This window comes from Bubalus kerabau, chromosome 20, assembly GCF_029407905.1.
Source record: "Bubalus kerabau isolate K-KA32 ecotype Philippines breed swamp buffalo chromosome 20, PCC_UOA_SB_1v2, whole genome shotgun sequence".
Lineage (NCBI taxonomy): Eukaryota > Metazoa > Chordata > Mammalia > Artiodactyla > Bovidae > Bubalus > Bubalus kerabau.
The window spans coordinates 61489930-61506036 of NC_073643.1; the positions used below are offsets into that span (position 1 = coordinate 61489930).

Sequence of the window (16107 nt, forward strand, 5' to 3'; positions counted from 1 at the left end):
CAGGCAAGAACACTGGACTGGGTTGCCATGCCCTCCTCCAGGGGATCTTCCCAACCCAGGGATTGAACCTGCGTCTCCTGCTTTGGCAGGTGGATTCCTGACCACTGAGCCACCTGGGAAGCCCACCATGAGCCATCAGACAAATGCAAATTAAAGCCATAATGAGATACTACTGCATATCTAACAATGGCAAAACAGCAACGAAAAATAGACACTGCATGCTGACAGAGGATGCTGAGAGACTGAATCTCTAGTGTGTTTCTGGTAGGAATAAGAAATGGCGCAACCATTTCTGCTTTGAAACACATTTCGGAGTAATCGCTTACAAAACCCAACAGGCAACTTCCACAGGGCCCAGGAGTGTAACTCCCATTTATCCCAGAGAAATAAAGATTTACATTCATGCATGAATATTTACAGAAGTTTCATTTGTAGTAGCCAGACACCGAAGCAACCCAGATGCCGTTCGCGCTGAGCAACGTGGTACATCCGTGCCGTCGGATCGTGCGCGGCGACCTGGAAATGCTGCAGAAAAGTGAATCCGAAGAGGTTACACACTGTGCAAGTCAACTGATAAACCTTCTTGAAATCACAAAATGTTACAGTTGGAGAAGGTCTTCAAGTGGCTGCCAGGGGTTATGGAGGGAATTGGGACGGGAGAGAAGAGGGTGTGAGCACAGGGGCCTTTGTGGGGCTGGAGGGTTGTGCGGTTTGTCAACAACCACCTCCCCTTGCGCTGTTGCCTGAGAGTTTAGCAAGACTTTCTCACTGGAACAAAGGGTGTGCACCATCTCTCTCTATTATTTCTGAATTGAATCTACATTTATGTAGTTGAATATGAGGCTACAACCTTCTTGGAATAAAAAGTTTAATTAAAAAAGCCGATACAGCCATGAATGGACAACTGCCTAAGCATTAGTGTTCTATTTTTGTACACATTTGACATTTTCCCTAATAAAACTTTTTTGACAAAAAAAAAAAAAAAGCCGATACAGAACAGCACAATCTCACCCATCCCCCAGAGCCCCCCCCCACCCCCGACCACCCCCATGCCCTCGTTTATGTTGGTAAGCAATCTAGGAGAAACTAGTGATTTTTGACTGTCCCGGGCCTTTGTTGCCACGTGGGCTTTCTCCGGTCGTGGTGAGCGGGCTTCTCATCGCAGCGGCTTCTCTTGCTCCAGGGCTCATGAGCACATGGGCTTCAGTAGTTGTGACACCCAGGCTCAGAAATTTTGGTTCCCAGGCTCCAGAGCACAGGCTCAGTAGCTGTGGCCCATGGGCTTAGCAGCTTAGATGTGGGATCTTCCTAGCCCAGGAAGGTGGACTTTCCCACTGAGTCACCCGGGAAGCCCTCTCCAAGCTCTGAACCCCCATTTCCACTGGACTTTTGTGAACAACTGCCCCCCAGACTTTCACACTGTCTATGTGAAGTCCTGAAATGCTGGAGCTGCAAACTTTGAAACAGCTATGTAAAAGGGGGCTTGCCTGGTAGCCCAGCTGGTAAAGAATCCGCCTGTGATGCAGGAGACCCCGCTTTAATCCCTGGGTCGGGAAGATCTGCTGCAGAAGGGATAGGCCACCCACTCCAGTATTCTTGGGCTTCCCTGGTGGTTCAGCTGGTAAAGAATCTGCCTGCAATGTAGGAGACCTGGTTTGATCCCTGGGTTGGGAAATCCCCTGGAGAAGGGAAAGGCTACCCACTCTAGTATTCTGGCCTGGAGAATTCCATGGGCAGAGGAGTCTGGTGGGCTACAGTCCATGGGGTCAGAGTCGGACACAACTGAGCGACTTTTACTTGACTTCATATTAAAGGGGGCTTGGTATGCTTTGGGGTCCCCCACAACGTCCCTCAGACCCCAGCCTGGCTCTGGAATGAATTCTAGTCCAGGTACCAGCCATGTGCCAGCCCCTGGCTTCCTGCTTGGACATGGCCGCCTCCAGGACTGGCCTTGCCTGGGGCCTGTTGCTTGGCCAGCCCTGCTCAGTCAGAGGCCTGTGACCTGCCACCAGGCAGGGCTCACACCCCAGCTGTTGTTTAAGTTAGCTCGTAGGCCTTAAGCAGCCGGGGCCTCCCCACACACGGGCCGTGTGACTCTGGAGGACAGTGGCTCTTTTCAACACTGCTGTGGTTTCAACATGTTTGTGATCGAGGGAGGGATGCGGGGGAGGTCACTGTGAGCAGGGGACACCTGTCCGTCCTGGGGGCAGAGGTCCTGTCCTGGGCTGCCGTGAGGAGACCAAGGCTCCCAGGGCGAGCGCCCGAGCTGCTGCTGGGCCCGGGGGACCTAGGCTCTGGTCAAGCTGCCCCCACCCCACCCCCACCCGCCCCGTGGACAGCTGCACCCAAGGGTGCTCAGACCGTCCCTGGCCTGCACCTCACCCTGAGGTTTTGTGTGCCCCCCAGGGAGGGTCTCTGGGGCCAGGCCTGCCTTTGTCGGCCTGGCCCCACCTCCTGGAAATGGGGCCGCGTCCCCCCACCGCGCCCCAGCCATTGTGTGTCTGACTGTGTGGGGTGTGTGTGTCTGTGTCCCAGCGCCTCTCTGTTCCTTTTTCTGCGTGTTGTGTGGGTTTGTGTGTCCATCTGTGTGTACCGAGGGTGTGTGTCTGTCTGCGGGGGTGTCTGTGTCGGAGTGCCTCTCTGTGTCCCTTTTTCTGCGTGTTATCTGGGTGTGTATATCTGCGTGTACTCTGTGCGCGGTGTCCACGTGTGTGATTCTGGAGGGGGGACGCCCGGGCGGCTGTGTCGTTCCTGCATGCGTGTCTGTGCCGCGGGTGTGCGCGCGAGGTGTGTGCGCGCGTGGGTGTGGCGTGTCCTCCCGCAGCGCGGCTCGTTCGGGGCGCGCCAGTCCCCCGGGCGCCACCCCGGGGCGCGGCCGGCGGGGAGGAGCGCGCGGCGGGCCGGCTGGCCGCACACGTGGGCCCGGCGCCGCCCCCCGCGGCCCACCCCCGGCCGCCCCCGCCGGGAGGGAGCCGGGATAAGTGGCGGCGCGGACGCCGCGCCCTGTCTCCGGAGCGGCGGCGCGCAGCTCTCGGTCCCAGCCGCAGACGAGGACTCGGCGCTCGTGGCCGGTAACTGCCTGCGTCCCCGCCCCGAGCCGTCCCTGTCCCCCGGGTGCGGCCGCCCCGCGTCCCGCGGTCCCCGCGTCCCCGCGCTCGGCGTGGGCTCCCGCGCCCCTGTGCGCGTGTGCACGAGCGCGCGCGTGTCTGCGTGTGCCCGGCGCGTGCGCCCCGCTCCCTGGCGGCGACCCCGAACCAACTTGTCGCCGCCGTCAACTCCGTGTCCGCGTGTCCGTCCCCCGCGGGCAGCCCTGCTGGCGGGGTTGCGCTCCCGGCACCGGCGGACACGGGCAGGCGGCAAAGTTTTTTGGGGGAGCCTGGCTGACTTTACTGGGGGACCCGCGCTCGTGCGTGTCCGGGGGTGGGGATCTGGGCGCGCGGAGCTGGTGCCCTGGCAGCCGGGGCAGCGGGAGCCGGCCTCCTGGGAACCCTTCTCCCAGCCGCAGGGGTTTGTTTAGGAAGAGCGATGGGGGTCTAGCGCTGGGTGGCTCCGCCCGCAGACGGGGGGCAGCTCAGGGCTCCGCGCTCCTAAAGCAGGCAGGATCTGGGGCCGGGCGCTGGCCGGGAAGCGGGGGGAGCGCGGGGGGCGCCCCCCGCCTAGATGAGGGGGCTGCCCGGGCTGGCCTGGCCCTGACGCTCGGGGCTGTGTGCTGATGGACCGCAGAAGCCCGGACGTGATGCAGACAGGTTTGTGGCGGCACCTTTAGAATTTCGGGCAGAAGGAATTAACCAGAGCGTCATCCGCCCCGTGACCGCGCCCCTGTGAAACTTCCTTGGGGGTTTTAGCATGGATGGGTGTTTTGCAGCTGGGTCTTTATGCCCACAGAGCTATCATCGCCACTTGATTACAGCTAAAATAGTCTTTAAGATGAAGTTTCCTGAAATGATTTAAAATAAACACAGATGGGGGGGGGGGGAGAAAGCTGTAATGAGGCAGTTAAAAGATAAAGTGAGCATTTTTCTTAAGAACAAACGGGGTTTTCAGTTTTAAGAAATATATGTATCTGTAAAATTTTTGAAATGGAAGGGTTTTGTTAAAAAAAAAAAAAAAAAACTGCTTTAAAAAAACGTTAGTGACTCTGAACAAGGTTTCCCTCCTGACGTCTCTGTTCTGCCACCGCTCTGACCTTGCACCATTCCCTCTCCTCCCCAGCACCTGAAGATCCTTTCAGAATGCCAGAGGAACGTCCCCCCAGGCTGACCCCGCAGAACGTTCCCTACCAGGACCTCCCTCACCTGGTCAACGCTGACGGGCAGCACCTCTTCTGCCGGTACTGGAGACCCTCGAGCGCGCCCAGGTCAGCCTGCCCCCGGTGATGCTGAGGGTGGCCCCCAGCGGCGGCAGGGGGTCACGCCCCCTCCCCCTTCCTGTGCAGCTCCTGCGAGGCCACTCTCTCCATGACCTACTTCACGGGCCGTTTTAACGTTGAGCCCAGCAGGCTAACAGGCTTATGCTTCATCTTTTTTAAAATTAAGAAGCAGGAGTTCTATTTCAAATATGACAAGTAGGATGTGAGTTCTACCGTATGGTGGTTTTCACAGGACTTTATTTTTTTGTGCTGGAGTTGATTTCCTGTTGAGCAGACATGCCTTTAAAATCCAACCCAACAGTGACCAAAAACCACCTGATCAGATAAAATCAAAATGATGTGTATAAATAGTAACTTTTGTTCTCTGTCCAGTTTGACTGTGAGCCTCAGAGGGTATCATTCGTGTGTCAGAGAAGGAAGGGGGTCTGCCTGTCTCCTGACTTCTTGCCAGCTCAGTTACTTGGTACATTTCCCATCAGGGATTATGTCTTGCTGTTAGAAACAGGCGTTGGGAGGACGCACGGTGAGACAGCTGGTCTCCTGCCACTTCCCTCCGCGCGCATGAACCGGGGAAAACCCTGCTTGTTTGTGTTGTTCAGGGAAGGAGACGATTTGGGGCCAGCTGGCCTGGCGACCAGTCAACGCTTCTGCTCCGCGGACGTGTTACCTGCTCCAACAGGCCTCTGGTCCCCGGAGGCCCACGTGCGGTGTGGGCTGTGGGGTGGGCTGCAGGGTTGTGTCTCCCTCACGGGTTCAGTCGTTACCCAACCCGAGCACAGGCATAAACTTTCTCCTCCGGTTTCAGCACGGTGTGTATAGTCCAGGTAGCTGCACATTCAAGACGAGAAAATCAACAAGAGGGCAGAGACGTGGACCGTGAAGACCTGGTTTCGAGTCACAGCTCCAGGGCAGCCGGATAAACGGCTGTTAGTGGGCGGTTAATAGTCCTAAGGTCTGGCGTTGTCTTGCTTAAAGCTCTCTGGAGGAGAGCGCTGGAGGGGGCGCGGGTGGGTGTCAGGTGGGGCGGGCGGGGTGGTCAGGCGTCCTTGGCGGCCCTTCTGGCTCGCAGCGGCCCACTGAGGCTTTAGCTTCTAGCCGCCCTGCGGTGCACGGCCCGTTTATTTGCTCAGTGTGCGCGAAGAAGACACACTGCGCGTGCACTTGGTGATTCTGAGCCTCAGACTTTGGGGGCTTCCTTCGTGGGAGGGAGGCTGTCCTCACTGGAGGTCAGCGGGACAGAGCCCCCCAGCTTCCGACGGGATGGGGCCGCCCTTCCTTGAGCTGCGCTGGCCTCACAGTCTCCACCCCAGTGGCCTTGGGCCCACTTCCTTGCTTTTGCTCCAGTTAGAGACGGCACCCCCGCCTCTGCCAGTTGTGTTTAAATCTCTTGGGGTCCGTGTTTATCTCCTGCTGGGAATGAGAATGGGATGGGTGCGGGCTGCGCTGGGTTCCGGGCTTTGCCAGAGAGGCCCCCCCTCCGCCCCTGCCGCCTGCTCGTCTCCAGCCTCTCACATGATGCGGGTTCATGACCTCCCTTGAGGGGCGCCCCCCCCCCGGGTAGAGGACCTTTAAAACCCATCCCCACCAGTCCTGACCCCTCGGGAGGTCCTGGAGGCCCCTGCGGTGACAGACGCCGCTGCATCCTGGGGTCCCCGAGGGATCAGGCCAGGCCGAGTGGGGGTGGGCGGGGGGCGCCTCAGGGCAGAGTCTGTGCCTGCTGGTGGGGCTGCATCTCTGCGCCTGGGCCCAGCCACTCTGTCAGACTGACTGCCCTGCCCTCCTGCAGGTGGGCGACAAGCCTGCTGCTTCTGGAGCAGAGTCGTCCGCTGGGCTCAGCCCGCCCCTCCAGGGAGCATCCTCCAGGGTCTTACCCCCGGGTAGCTCAGAGTCTTCTGTGCTCTGATCCTCGGGGGAAATACCACCAAATGTCCCTTCTCTCCGCTGCTTTTTAAAGATTTTCCCGTGGAGGCCCTAGGGACCTCAGAAGCCCCTGCCTTATAGACTGTGCCTGATAGAGGGGTCTTAGTCATTGTGAGTCCGAGGCTGAAAGCCCGCTCCTGGTCGCGCCGAGGCAGGTTTGTGCTTGCCTGGTGGCAGAGCTTTACGGCGACGGCGGATACTGACCATCCTTAGGATGCAGCAGAATGGGCTCCCATGAAGTGGGTCTCAGGCCTGCTGTGGCCTCTGGCCGCATCTCTCAGATGTGATCTCAGTTTTATCTTCCAATCAACCCGCGAGGCAGGTGCTGTCCTTGTGAACCCTTTTAAGAGCTGGTCCAGCTGGATTTTGTCCACATTCCTCTGGTTCCAGTGAGCAAAACAAGACGTCCGTCCCGGGACTGTCTTCCTGATACATTCTTGCTTGTTTTTGTTAGGGTGAAGGTCGCTCCTTACCGAACGGAGCGATAGGATCTCTCATTGTGATCGTGCTCAGCAGTGTCCCCACGGACGGTGGCCCTCCGGGCTCCTCTGTCCATGGGCTTCTTCAGGCAGGAACACTGGAGGGGTTGCCATTTCCTCCTCCAGGGGGTCTTCCCCACCCAGGGATCAAACCCGCGTCTCCTGCATCTGCAGGAGGATTCTTAACCACTGAGCTGCTTGGGAAACCAACAGGGTCATTATTCTTACTAATTGTTTGCTGGCAGTAGGTTAAAATGTGATCTGTTCTGAAACCCCAAACCTTCTTATGGCCCTGGGGACTCGCTGCCTTATCGAGACTTGGGACTTTGGAATTTTTAACATCCAGGTTCTGCGGCAGGGTTTCCCTGATGGTGTTCTTGGGGTCATGGAACTGTCCGGGTGGGACGTGAGCTGCTCTGTCATGGCTCTCGTGCCCCGGGATGGTATTTCATGCCTTGGGATTCAGTTTACCTCTCAGTCCACCTAAAGGGCAGCTTTGAATTACCTTCTGAAGTTACTCAGCCATCCTGGCCCCCCAGAACGGCTGACAGGTCAGCAGCGTTGGGGCCCCAGGGGTCTGACGAATGCAGCGTCCGGTTGGATGGCTTGGATCCGAGGAAGTCCTCCCTTGGTTCTGCCAGATGAGGAGGGCTGCAGAGACGTGTGATTGCACGGCTGCAGGCCTCCTGGGTGTTCAGGGCCTGGCGTGGACGCGTCACGCCCGTCTGCCTGGGGCTGACCGGGCAGTCTGAAGCAGACCCTTGTGGGATAAAGGCCTGGGTGCCCTGCGTCTCCCCTCTGAGCAGGGGGCTTCCTTGTGCCCAGCCCGCGCTCTGTCTCTGGGGAGCCCCCACCCCAACACCACGGAGCTGAGTAGGCTCCCTTCCTGTCGATTCATTCTCACGACAGCTGGTGTCCCCGGGGGGCCGCTTCAAAGAGTGCCGTTCCTCTGCTGGCCGGGGACCTGGTGTAGACACCTGGGTGACTCTCCCTTGAAACAGTTCCAGATCCGGGTCCCCTGCAGGGACCCCCCAGCCCGGGACCCTGAGGCCCACCTCCTTTCCTGCCTCCTCTCAGGGGCTGGCCTTCCTCTGAAGGAGGGTGACATGGCATCCTTTCTGGAACCTCCCTGTGGGCTCGGAGCCTTGGCCTCTGTTGGTGGGCCTGGAGTCCACAAGCCGAGGCCTCCACCTCCTCCCTCTCCGACGTGCCCTGCTCTGCCCTGGGTCATGCTGACTGCATCTCTATGAGGCCCTTGGCATCTGCCTTGGGAGTTGTGGCCAGAGCCATCTCAGGACGCTTCCTCCCACCTATGCAAATTTACCTGAAGAAGAAGCAGCACTTGCCGGGAGCTGGGATATATTTAAAGGCTGGAGAACACCCCTCCCTTCCTGCCGCCCTCGTACCGTCCTCCCATCAGCCACCAGCCCCTTGGGTCTGGCACCTGGGGCTCTGGAGACGGAGCTCCTCCCGGCCAGCCGGGTGCAGACCGTGGAGCGTGGAGCCTCCGCCATCCGGCCGGACCCCACTGCCCTCTGAGACCCTGTTCCCCTGGATCAGCTCCTGTCTGTGTCCTCCCCTGCCTCCGGTTTGCTCTCTGGGTTGTGTGCCCCCCGCGTAGGGTGTGGGCACCGTGTTCTGGGCGGCGCTCCCCGGGGTTCTGTGTGTCTCGAGGGGGTCTGCCTCCCTGGGGCCCCTGCTGCTCCCAGTCCCTCGTGGCCCTCCCCCCTCCCCGAACTCCTACCAGCTGTGTGACTAGGCGTGACCACATCGCTGCCTTTGGTTGGCATGTCCCCAGGGCCAACCAAATCCCACCCCTTGTTCAGTCTCTCAGTCATGTCTGACTCTATGGACCGTCGCACGCCAGGCCTCCCTGTCCATCACCAACTCCTGGCATTTACTCAGACTCATGCCCATCGAGTCAGTGATTCCATCCAACCATCTCATCCTTTGATGTCCCCTTCTCCTCCCGCCTTCAATCTTTCCCAGCGTCAGGGTCTTTTCTAATGAGTCAGCTCTTTGCATCAGGTGGCCAAAGTACTGGGGCTTCAGCTTCAGCATCCGTCTTTCCAGTGACTACTCAGGGCTGATTTCCCTTAGGATGGATTGGTTGGATCTCTGTGCAGTCAAGGGTGTCCCATCCCTTAGGTTCCACCCCTTACTCGTCCCTGAAAGTGGCCCTAGGGGCCCAGTTCTGGGTGTGTCCATTCTTCCCACTCAGCTGTGGTCACACTTCCGCCCAACAAGCCAGTCAGGAGTCGCTGGTTTACTGATACCAGGAAGCTGGCACCAGGGTGGGGAGACAGTGGTGACGATCTCTGTGTCTGAGGAAGAGGGGGTGGTTACCATACAATGTGGAGGTACCTCGAGACCGGGAAGGGGGCAGTTTCCTGGAGGCTCAGTGGTCAAGAATCCGCCTGCGATGCCAGAGGCCTGGGTTCAGTCCCTCGGTCTGGAAGATCCCCTGGAGAAGGGAATGGCAACCCACTCCAGTATTTTTGCCTAGAGAATCCCATGGACAGAGGAGCCTGGCGGGCTGCAGTCCATGGAGTTGCAAAGAGTCAGACATGACTGAGCGAGTAAACAGCACTAACCGGGAGACAGGACAACGGCCGGGCATGGTGCGAATTAGAGAAAGGGCTGCACGGGGTAGACACGGCCCCTCGGCGGGAGGTTTGGTGATCAGAGCACAGGCTCCCGTTCACACTGCCAGCCAGCACCCTTGAGCGGTATTGCTCTGGTGAGAAGGATGTGCAGGGCCGGGAACCACGGGAAGCTGGAGACGGGGGAGAGGCCGGCCTCGGGGTCCTGCCGGCTATGGGCAGGCTACGGGCTTGAGTTTGCACCTTGGTGGGTGGGCAGCCAGGGACCAGCTTCAGGCCCAAAAGTCGTGCAGTTGGGCTTGTGGCTTGAGCTCAGCTGGAGGGAGGTGTTTGCCGTGATGCAGGGTGCAGGCAAAGGGGCTGAGTCAGCCCCTCGAGGTGCTGGGGACGGAGCTTGCTGGGTGGTGATGGAGGGTTCCCAGGGGTCTCCCTGGGTGCACAGAGAACGTGGGGTCCCCTGCATAGCACACCTTCAGCTCACTCCCGTCCAGAGACGCCGGGGCTGCTCTCTGATGGCGAGGACCTGTGGACCACCAGGCTGCGGGACCTTGCTGGAGCATTCCCGTAGGGAAGCAGGGCGCAGCGGGGCAGCCGGCAAACCTCCCCAGTGAAATACTGACAGGGGGTGCTGTCAGTTTCCTGAAGGCAAGAGAGGAATCCTGTCTCCCTTTGTCTCCCTCAGAAAGGGCCTTAGACTTCTCTGAGTGGGCTCCTGATATCTCCACCTAAACGCGGAGACCGTGGTCCTTACTCTGTGTTGTATGGCAGCGACATGATTTTTAATCCCATCACTGCCTTCCAGCCCTACCTCAGCGTTCTCTTGCCTATTTTAAGAATTTCCCAAAGTTCCTTCCTCGTGGATGGAGCCGCCGGTCCTCCTCCTGGTGTTCCCGCCTCTGTTGCAGCAAAGTGCTTGATTTTTAAATAGGGCATCTCTTCCGGGCTTTTTTTTTTTAAGACTCTTCGAATAGCAAAGATCTTTTTGATGGCGAGAGGAAAGGCCACTGCTGTTCTTGCAGTATTCTCGCAGTTGGTTTTTCCAACAGCTTCGTTAAGGCATAATTTTTTGCAGTTGCTATAAGAATGTTCTGTGGATACAAGTCGGGCTTTGTTTTTCAGCGGAGTTGAAGAAAAAAAAATTGCAAAATAAGCCGCTCCCTGAAAGGCGGCCATTGTCCACCGTTGTGCGTTGCTCAGCACCTTTTAGGTAGAGATGCCCATCCGGGCGCTCTTTGTCCCCGAGTGCCAACCGAACGGCACTTCTCCTGCCAACGGCTCTTCGTGTGTGACTCTGCAGCTGAGATTACAGTGTGACCCTTGTCCCACATTTAGGGTCAGCCAAGTCTTCCACTGGGGGTGGCGCTTTCATTTCACACAGGCCTGCTCGCTGGGGTGGAGGTGGGGAGGTGGATTCAGTTCAGTTCAGTCGTTCAGTCCTGTCGGACTCTTTGCGACCCTATAGACCGCAGCACGCCAGGCTTCCCTGTCCGTCACCAACTCCTGGAGCTTTCTCAAACTCATGTCTATTGAGTCGGTGATGCCATCCAACCATCTCATCCTCTGTCATCCCCTTCTCCTGCCTTCAGTCTTTTCCAGCATCAGGGTCTTTTCCAATGAGTCAGTTCTTCGCATCAGGTGGCCAAAGCATTGGAGCTTCAGCTTCAGCATCAGTCCTCCCAGTGAATATGCAGGACTGATTTCCTCTAGGATGGACGGGTTGGCTGCCTCACCTTCTGCAGAAAGGTTCAGAGGAGCTCTTACTGTGGAGTCGCCACTCCGTCAGCGTTGAGAAGGAAGAGGGCAGGAGGGTGGCCGGGAGAGCAGAGCGGAAGGAAGGAGACAGGGCTCAGGAACTGCATCCTCAGGGGACGTCAGGGTGAAGGGGAATTGGACCTTCCTTTCCTTGAGCAGAGTCCTTAGAAGGCTCCACGGGCAGGATGGACAGAGAGAAGGGACCTCCTGCGCTCTTCAGGGCTCTCGTATCTGGGGTCGTGGGTGCGGCCCCTGGAAAGCAGGTCTCAGGGGGCTGACTGGAGGAGGGCCTGGGTCTCCAAGCTCTGGGAGTGCTTCTCAGCCCTGCTCTTGGGGCCCTGGTGCACACACGTGTCCCTGGCGCTGAGATCCGGGCCGCCCTCGGCAGGAGCTCAAAACCATATGTCCCCCTGGGGGCCCGGGTGTCTGAGCGTGTGGCTGGCGGGGCTGAGCACGAGGGGACCCTCAGAGGCGGCAGTTCTCCCCAGCCGTCGGGGCTTCCTGGGGGTGGTGGAGGCTCTAGGGGGTGGGCTTTGTGGACCTCGGAGTGCCGTGGGACGTGAACGTCCTCCCTTACTTAGAAAGCACGGTGGGTCACCCACTCCCCAACCCCTCAGGGTGGGGGCAGCCCGGGACCCCAAGGCTCAGTGCCAGCTGCGTCGCCTGCAGTGGGAGGATGGCATCGGAGGGTGTGCACGGGCCCCGGGGGCTGGTATGGGGCCACAGGGGCATCCCCAGGGCTGGCATCCTTCAGCCCAGCGCCGCCCCACTGTGGGTTTAGACCGCGGGGCGGCTTTCCCAGGAGGCATCCAAGCAGACCTCCCACCCGGGGCTGGGCTCTCAGAAGGCCTTGCTGCTCCACGCTTCCCTCAGATGCCCACCCCCCGTGTCTCCGTCTGGGCAGTCCTGTTTTCAGTGGTGTGAAGCATGTGGGCGCCTCTGCGGAGACCAGGGAGGCCGAGGACCAGGGCAGCCTGACCTCAGGGAGATGCAGGAGACCGACGTAGTACCTGGGGGCACTGTGGGGCCCGGGGAGCCCAGGAGGCCTCGAGAAATGGAGCAGCAGAGGATGTGGGCTGGGAGGGCTCCACGTGGAGCGGGGAGGAGGGAAGACGGGATGGAGGGGGAGGACCCCGAGCAGGGAGCCGGGGGCTCGGGTCAGGCCGGCCTGGTCTGAGCAGGGCGGTTTGCCCCAGGCCGTCCGCGTGGCCAGAGGAGAGATGAGGGGCCCTGCTTGGGAAACTCGGTCTTTAGGTGCTCCAGGCACTTCGCTCTGTTCATGCTGTTCAGTCCGTCGTGCCGAGACATCTTTCAGGGGAGACTGGTGTCTTGGGGCCGCATGGCAGGATGGTGCCATGGACAGTGGTAGACCTTGGCAATGGGAGACCAAATGGCAGGCCTTGGAGGCAGACCCAGAACCAGCCTGAGTCACACGGTTGGGGTGGGGCTGGAGGCTGTCCCTGGACCCGAGAGCCAGTCTTCTCGTGGTTAAACAGGGGCCCCTTTCCCCTGGGTGGTCGTAGAGTCAGACGCTGGGCGTCCGTGGGGTCAGTGCCTGGCACCAGTTACGAGATGTGAGCGTGTGGGTCGTCTTGGGCTCCCCCACCGCCCACCAGGTGGGTTCTGGGGACCACCGTGGGCTCGTCTGTCATCCACCATAGTCCCTCCACCCTCCCCGCCAGCATCAGTCACAGGCACCCCGCATGCGAGGGATGACCTTCCTGACGTCCGTCTTGACCTCCCTCCCCGTGACGCAGGCGCCTCTGGGCTAGTTACTTAGCAGAGCCATTTCTGTGAGATTTCAGACACCGCGAAATCATCCATTCTACGGGTGCTCGGTTTACAAAGTCGTGGGGAAGCTGTTGGTGGTGCAATTCTTTCTGAGATAACACGCAGTTAGCAAACTCTATGCTTCGTTTAATGTCACATGAAAACCTCTGTGCCCGTGTTGGAGGTGTGACCCTTGACCCGCTGGAGGACCGAGCGACCCTTAGGGAGGGGGCCTGGGGGTCAGCGTGCCCAGACCCACCGCTCTCAGCCCCGTCTGCAGCGGCCTCAGCGCTTGGCGTCTGTTTTCTTCCCAGGCCCCACGGCGTGCTCGGGTGTGTGGAGGTGCTGGCACTTGGGCTGGGCTTGTGCTGCGAGGGCCTCCCTGGCCCCTGGCGCGTCTGCAGGGGCAGCGTGTCAGGAGGTCTCTGGTTGGCAGCCCGTGCTGGGCCCCGTGGGTGTCTCTGTGCGTCTCTGGTCAGCTGCTCCCCCCGCAGGGCAGGCAGCCGGCCGGGGCCTGCTGGCCTCGAGTGTCTGCCCCTGGCAGGCTGTTGGTCTGTCCTTCCCCACATCCCCCGGGGCAGCAGGGTGGCAGTGTTTCAGGGGCAATGAGAGAGCAACAACACGCTTTCCAAGTCTCTGCTTGGGTCAGGTTTGCAAGTGTTCCGCGGGCAGAGTGAGTCAGCCCACAGGCGGTAGAGGCCCGTCCACGGAGCAAGGTTGGGGGAGGATGTTTCGTGGCTATTTTTGACTCTGTCGCTGAGAAGGGACTTTTGTGCTGAGAGCTGGGACACCAGGGTTGGAATTTTGTTTCTGCCTCTGAGTGCCTCTAGATAAAATGCCATCAGGTAGACTTTCCAGTAGGTTTCCAGAGCTTGTGATTTTATATAAGTCTGGGCCAGTTTGCATCTCACGCTGGCGACACAGCCTGTGAGCTTCTCCAGGGCAGAGCGCAAGCTTCATATTATCCTGTCGTCCTCAGCTCTCACCCCTGGTATAGTTTCATGTCTAGCACAAACCAAGAGATCCGAACATGTTTGTTGAATGAATGAGTGAACTTCCTGTGTTTATAGGGTAAGGCAGTTGGGCGGGATGATTCTCAAAAGTCCCTGCCAGCACGGTTTTCTAGGAAAGGAGCAGCATTTCCACTGAGTGTAGACCAGAGGGGCTTACTGTCTGTGCCGAAATCAGGGCACCTGCAATTCGGAAGCGGCAGTGAAGGGAGTGAAGGGAGTTCATAACAGCTAAGAAGAGAATATTCCCTACAGGCAGGCAGTCCCCTGGACTGCTAGGTGGCTGGGTTTTAACCATTTTAACTGTGAAGTAGAATTTGAAGACACACCTGTGAGGGGGGCCTGCAGGACAGCAGAGAGTGTTTTCTGAGTCAGTGCAGAAGTCAGCACGGGCGCCAGAACCTGGGGTGGGCTCAGCTTCCTCTTCACGTGCGGACGATGCAGCAGGTGGTGCCTGAGCTGCAGGTGTGAACTTGGCACCAGGGTAGAAAGCGACGGGGGCCTCCGAGCGCCTGAGGACTCGGGGTCCGCTTGACCGCAGAGCCCCGATCGCGTGAGCTCTTTCTGAGTCTCGTGTGTGCCGGGCCTCATTCTGGTGTGGAGACCCTGAGGCGGTTCAGCAGCCGCTCTGCCTTGGAAGACCGCTCCCCTCGTGTGTCAGGGAGATAGCACCAAGCACCGCGGCAGTTTGCTTGTGAGGGTCATGCTTTCTGGGGAGGTTGGGGAGGTTCAGGGAAAGGTTTAGGTGACTTTAAACCGACCCTTGAAGGTGTTGAAGGGGACTGGAGGAGCCACTTCCACGAGGGCATGGAGCATGCTCTGAAAACAACAAAGTCTTTTTCAGCCTGACGTCTGCGGTGCACGGCGGGAGATGCGTTTGGAATGGCTGGTCTGGGAGCTGGAATTTGAACGGCCGTTGTGTTAGTCTGCCACAAAGGGCCACAGACCCGGTGGCTTAAACAGCAGAAGGCTCCTTTGCCTGGTCCTGAGGAGCCGGCGGGTTGACGTCTAGTGAGAGCGGCTTCTGGCTCGTAGGTGCTGTCCTCGTGTGTGCGGTGGCCTCTCTGCTGTCTCCCGCCGACGGGGTAGATGCTGGACGACTGGACGAGCGTCCTGACTTTTCACGTTTGTGCTTCTCTGGTTTCATGGCAGACGCCTCAGCCCGTCTGCAGTCGCTGTGGGCTCGGCCCTCGCCTTGGTGTCCTGTGTCTTAAGGCCATCTGCTGTCAGCACACCACACTGGCCGACTGGCCGAGGCAGGTTCAGACGTGAGAGCGGGCAGTGCCAGGGATGAAGTCTGCCTGTGCCCTGCAGACCCAGCAGTGGCCTGGTCTATTATTAAAAGACTTAAAATAAGCGTCTTTTCAACAAACGGTGCTGGAACAGTTGGATGGGTGTGTGTGCACTCAGTCGCTCAGTCATGTCCGACTCTTTGCGACCCCGTGGACTGTAGCCGCCAGGCTCCTCTGTCCACGGGATTCTCCAGGCAAGAACACTGGAGTGGATTGCTAGTTCCTCCTACAGGGGATCTTCTCGACCCAGGGATCGAACCCGAGTCTCTTATGCCTCCTGCATCTGCAGGCAGGTTCTTTACCACTGGCGCCACATGGGAGGCCCTGGAACAGTTGGGTATCTACATACAAGAGGAGGAAGTTGGGCCTCTTGCTCACACCGTGTACAAAAGTCAACTAAAGGACCTAAATGGAAAAGCTGCAACTATAAAACTCTTAGAAGAAAACACAGGAGTAAATCTTCACGACCTTGGATTTGACCATGGTTTCTTAGATATGACCCCAAAAGGACAAGCAACAAAAGAAAAAAAATGACATAGTGGACTTCATCAGAAGGAAAAACTTTTGTGCTTTAAAGTACACTTGGAAGAAAACGAAAAGACAGTTCACAGAATGGGAGAAAATGCTTGCAAAACATCTATGTGATAAGGGAATTGTGTCTGAGATATGAAAAGAACGCTTGTAATTCAGTGACAGGAAGATAGCCTCCTTGAAAAAAATGGGCAAGGGATTGAACATCATTTCCCCAAACAGGTATACTCACGGCAATGAGCACACGAAAAGATGCTCAGCGTTAGTTGTCGTTGGAGAGATGATGACAGATCAAAGCCACAATGAGGCACCACTTCCCTGCCACTCGGCTGGCCGTGTGATAGGGACAGGCGACGAGACGGTGGGCATGTGGAGTCTGGA

General features: G+C 58.5%; 1 protein-coding gene across 2 annotated transcripts in view; it reads left to right on the forward strand.

Annotated features, from left to right (window-relative positions):
- The first annotated feature begins 2910 nt into the window (after positions 1 to 2910).
- MGLL (monoglyceride lipase) overlaps positions 2911 to 16107 on the forward strand; it is an 86894-nt gene continuing 73697 nt past the window's right edge. The window contains exons 1-2 of one of the 2 annotated variants that reach the window (XM_055558723.1): positions 2911 to 3071; positions 4213 to 4357. In XM_055558723.1, coding sequence (XP_055414698.1) covers positions 4233 to 4357 — 125 coding nt within the window. In that variant the 5' untranslated portion in view covers positions 2911 to 3071; positions 4213 to 4232. Of the gene's footprint in view, positions 3072 to 3117; positions 3747 to 4212; positions 4358 to 16107 lie in introns of those variants that run through there. The other variant, XM_055558722.1, reaches the window with a different exon arrangement.